The sequence below is a fragment of the Eimeria tenella genome, genomic scaffold (assembly GCF_000499545.2).
Source record: "Eimeria tenella Houghton genomic scaffold, Eth_scaff408, whole genome shotgun sequence".
NCBI classification, from domain to species: Eukaryota; Apicomplexa; class Conoidasida; order Eucoccidiorida; family Eimeriidae; genus Eimeria; species Eimeria tenella.
Window position 1 is genome coordinate 4464 of NW_013543342.1, and position 4674 is coordinate 9137.

A 4674-nucleotide genomic window follows, 5' to 3' on the forward strand; every position below is an offset into this window, starting at 1 on the left:
GCAACAGCAGCAGCAGCAGCAGCAACAGCAACAGCTTCGAAAGCAGCACCCAGCGGGCAGCAGGCGCCCCGACCCACCCAAGCGTGTTAGGAGATGGTGTTTGAGTTTTGAGGAGGAGTTCCTGTGTCCACAAACCACCCGCAGAGACATTCCTTCTTTGCTGCTGCTGCTGTTGGTGCTGCTGCTGTTACTGTTGTTTTTGCTGCTGCTATTACGGTCGCTGCTGCTGCTGCTTCTACTCTTGCTGCTGCTGCTGCTGGTACTGTTGCTGCTGCTGCTGCTGCTGCTGCTCTTGCCCGCTGGGCAGCTCTTGCTGGCTGCCTGCAGCGGCTGCGCGTGTCTTCCCTGCTGCTTTTGGACTTTTTTGTTGTGTCTCCTTTTTACTTCAATTGGCTGTTTTGTGGCTTTCTCTGTCTCCTCTATTTCTTTTTTCTCTTTAATTTTATCTTTTTAAATCACTAGCTAGCTGCCCCATTTGCTGCTGCTCTTGCTGCGGCCCCCTCTGCCCCAGCTGCTGCTGCTGTGCTGCCTCCGGCGCCGCTGGCTAGCTGCAGCAAAGCTGCAGCAAAGCTGCAGCAAGGCTGCAGCAAAGCCGCAGCAAAGCTGCGGCAAAGGTCCCCTAAGCGCAGCTAGCTGCCCCCTAGCCTGCCCCTTTTTCGTCTCTCTTTTTGTCTTTTTCGTCTATTTTTTGTCCATTATTTGTTTATTATTTGTCTCTTTTTCGTTTTATTTGTTTATTTTTTTCTATTTTTTTCTATTTTTGACTTTTTTTGTCTATCTACTTTTGCCCACTCGCCCTCACCAGTGAAAAGAATCTCTGTAAAAGTGCTGCGGCCCATCCACTTCCACCACCACGGCCGCGCCCCTTAGCCTCTCCGCAGCTGCGCCACACAGCAGCAACAGCAGCAGCAGCAGCAAGTGGTTCCTGCTGCTTGAACAGCAGCTGCGCAGAGGCAGCACACGATACTTAAGGAGCAACGCAGCAAGACAGCAAGACAGCAAGACGAGACCCAGTGGCTTTCCTCTTTGGCCCCCCTCTCTCCCAGCTGCTGGCCGGCGCAGCAACAGCAACTGCAGCAGCAGCAGCTGCAGCAGCAGCAGCTGCTGCAGCAGCAGCAGCTGCAGGAGCAGCATGTCCCCCTGAGCTTCACTTAATGGCCTCAGGGGGCCCCACATCGAGCCAGCAGCAGCAGGCAGCTGCTGCTTCAGTCCAACTGACTACAGGTTACGTGCCTGAGCTACACCAGCGTCCGTCTGCGTCCAAGAGAGACATCCCCAGAGCCTGCTGCTGCTGCTGCTGCTGCTGCTCTCCCTCAGTGAGTGGCTGGGCGAAGTCGAGGGTGTAGGGGCCAAAAGTGACCTGCGCAGCAAAAGACTCGCAGAGAAGACAAGCAGCAAGAAGTCTCGGGCCAGAGGCCCGTCAAAAGACTAGTAGTTAATCAGTTGAAAGCTGCTGCTGCTGCTGCTGCGCTGTCTGCTGCAGCGAAGCTTGCCTCTGAGTAATAGTGGCACTGCAGAAAGGTGGCAGCCCTCGCCACCTGCTGCTGCAGCGCAGAGGATGTGGGGGCCTCGGGCTCAGGCTGGCAGCAGCGCCGCACCCACTGCAGCAAATCGCGAGCAGAAGCACTTAATGACTCAGCCGGAAAAGGAGTATGGCCAGCCCTGCGAGGGGCAGGCAGCACAAAGAGACACACAAACGCATGCAGCAGGGCTTTCTGCCTAGCGGCAGCAGCAGCAGGAGCAGCAGTTGCTGCTTTTGCTGCTGCAGCTGCTTCTCCTGCTGCTGCAGCAGGAGGAGCAGCAGTTGCTGCTGCAGCTGTTGCTCCTGCTGCTGAAGCTGGGACTGGGCAGCTGCTATGACCTGACACGCTGGGGGCCCTCCTGCTACTTGTCTGGGGCCCCCAACCTGCTGCTGCAGGGGGCCCCTTTGGGGGCCCCCCGGGGCACTGGCTGGGGGCTGGGGGCCCCCAAGGGCCTCACCTGAAGGCCAACTCCACAGTCTGCAGCTGAGAGATGGCTGGGGTGGAGAGGCAGTGGGCATGGCGCAGCAGCTGCAGCACGAAAGCATATAAAACATTCAAAAGATAAAAAAGAATACTTCGAGACCAAAACACAAAAAGATATTTTAACACCCACAGGGCCCCACACCAAGTGGGCCCTCAGCAGCGAGGTAAAGACTTGCCCCAGCTGCTGCTCCTCCTGGCAGCCCAGAGGGCCCTGCAGCCGCAGAAGGCCCGCCACTAGCAGCAGCAGCAGCAGCAGCAGCAGCAGCAGCTTGCCTGGGAGAGCAGCGCGTCGTAGATGGGCAGCTCGTCGCACCTGAAATAACTGAGCGCCAGCAGCAAATTAGTGGCCCGCTGCTGCCCCAGAGTATCCAGCAGAGCTGCAGAAAAAGGCAGCAGCAAAAGGCGCGGGGGGCCCTAGGGGGCCCCAGAGTCTGCTGGGCAGTTTTAGTTTTGTAAAAGAGAAACACAGGAGCAAAAGGGCCTAAAGGGGATTTCTAGCCACTCAGGGGAGGGGCCTCAGAGCCAGGAGGAACTGCAGCAGTAGCAGCAGCAGTAGCAGCAGGTGCTGCAGCTAGCCACTCAGTGACAGGAATGCAGAGCCAGGGGAGGCTACAGTAGCAGTAGCAACAGCAACATCTGCTGCTACTGCTGCCTCAGGATCTGTTGTTGCTGCTGCTGCTTTTGCTGCTGCTGCTTCTGCTGCTGCTGCTGCTGCTGCTGCTGGGAACACTTCTTACAGGGGGGGTTTGCGCGGAGGCGGCTGAGGAGGCTGCTGCAGAGGCCAGGGTGCCAGAGGTCGAGGCGGTAGCAGCAGTAAAGAGCTGCGACGCAGTCTTTAGGCTGAGGAGGTGCAGCAGCATGCAAAAGGCAGCAGCAAATGAGAATCCAATTACTTTGCTGCTGTCTCTTGCCCCGGAGAAGGCGCAGCAACCCTCTGGCAGGGCCACAGACAAAGCTCTAGCTGCCCGGCTGGCTGGCGAGCTAGCTAGCTGGGTCCAGCTAGCTGGCTAGCTGGGTTCAGCTAACTGGCCAGCTGGGTCTAGCTAGCTGGCTAGCTAGGTCTAGCTAACTGGCTACCTCAGTCTAGCTGGCTAGCTGGATCTAGCTAGACCAGCAGGTAAGTCTAGCTAGCTGGCCAGCTGGGTCTAGCTAGCTAGCCAGCTAGGTCCAGCTAGCTAGCTAGCGGCCTCTAGGCAGCCTGAGCAAGGGCCTTACAGAAAGCAGCTGCCTCGCAGATGCATACTCGAGGAGGGAAACCACAGCCCTCAGTGCTTCAGCATCTCGCTTCTGCAGCTGCCCCAGGGCCCGCAGGATGCGCAGCGCTCGCTTCGCCGCTGCAGCAGCTGCTGCGGGTGCTGCTGCTGCAGCTGCTACTGCTGCAGGGGCTGCTCCAGCGGCTCCTCCGGGTGCTGGTGGCGCAGCTGGCTGTGCCGCTGCTGCTGCGGCTGGCTGCGGTGCTGCTGCTGCAGCTTGCTCTGCCGCGGCTTGCGGTGCTGCTGCATCGGGCTGTGCTGCTGCTGCTGCTGCAGCACAGGGGCCCTCCTGACTGCTTGAAAACAAGGCCTGCTGCGCTGTAAGCCTAAAAGCGCAACAAAGAAGACAAGACCCCTTTTTGCTGCTGTGTCCAGTTGAAGGGGTGCGGGCTGCAGCCCGGGCCTCGAGCCTTTAAGCGTCAGACTCCTAAACCCTAAACCCTAGTTTAGGGTTCAGGGCACAGACTGAACTTCGATTCAAAGCAGAGCTCAAAGACCCGAGCTGTTGCCCCTTGGCTGTAAACCCCGAGTCCCAATTAAGGGTACACTCTGCAGTCAGCTGGGTAGCAGGGCACCCAGACCCCGTTAAAGCCTAAACTCTAAACCCTCGTTCAGGGTTTAGGAGTCCAGCCCTCACAAGGTGACAGCCCGCGGGAGCAGCCCCGCAATGAGGCCCTCCGGATAGCAGCTGAGGGCGCCTAGGGCAGAAAGAACTTGAGCTGTTTCCTCCAGGCCCAAATGTTGCAGATGCTGCAGCAGCAGGGAGAGCAGCAAAAGCAGCAACTGTGTGTCTGCTGCTTCTCCCTACGGCCCCCGGCTTGCTGCAGCACGGCTGCAGCCAACTGGGCCCCCCTGCTGCTGGGGGCCCCCTCTGCAGCAGCTCCCACCTCCTTCAGCCAGTCCCCGAGGCCCCTAAACAGAGGCTGAAAAGCCGCAGCTTCAACAGCAGCAAAGCAGCAAAGAGCAGCAACTGCAACTTCCGTGTCCCTCCACGCCTCCCGGCCCTTAAACGCCGCCCTGGGGGGGCCCCCTCCCGTCCTGCCCGAAAGGGGGCCCCCCGCGGGGGAACCCCCAAGAGGGGGGCCCCCAGAAGGGGGCCCCTCACGAGGGGACCTCCCAGGAGGGAGCTCCCCCGAAAAGGGGTCCCCAAGAGGGGGGCCCCCAGAGAGGGGGCCCCCCGGAGGGTCACGAATGGCGAATCGGCGCTGCAAAGCGCGCGCTGCAGCGAAGCAGAAAGAGGGGAGGCGGCTCTTGAGGGTTGGGAGGAAGCAGAAGAGACAAAAGAAGCAAAAAGAGGAAAGAAAGAGTTTCAAAATCCGAGAGAAGGGACAAAAGAAGCAAAAAGGGGAAAGAAAGAATTTGAAAATTCGAGAAAAAAATAGAAATTCACCTATTTCCGTCAGTAAGGGAAGGTG

At 58.8% G+C, this 4674-nt stretch overlaps 1 protein-coding gene across 1 annotated transcript in view; it reads right to left on the reverse strand.

The window, feature by feature from the left end:
* The window catches only part of ETH_00003415 (Chromosome III, complete sequence, related), a gene marked incomplete at both ends in the record, with an annotated part of 5899 nt that extends 1421 nt beyond the window's left edge, over positions 1–4478 (reverse strand). The window contains 10 exons of the mRNA XM_013376841.1: positions 78–121; positions 803–881; positions 1234–1360; positions 1599–1662; positions 1981–2097; positions 2320–2383; positions 2744–2846; positions 3222–3585; positions 3897–4009; positions 4147–4478. Of these exons, the coding sequence (XP_013232295.1) occupies positions 78–121; positions 803–881; positions 1234–1360; positions 1599–1662; positions 1981–2097; positions 2320–2383; positions 2744–2846; positions 3222–3585; positions 3897–4009; positions 4147–4478 (1407 nt within the window). The remainder of the gene's footprint in view (positions 1–77; positions 122–802; positions 882–1233; positions 1361–1598; positions 1663–1980; positions 2098–2319; positions 2384–2743; positions 2847–3221; positions 3586–3896; positions 4010–4146) is intronic.
* Positions 4479–4674: the final 196 nt, after the last annotated feature.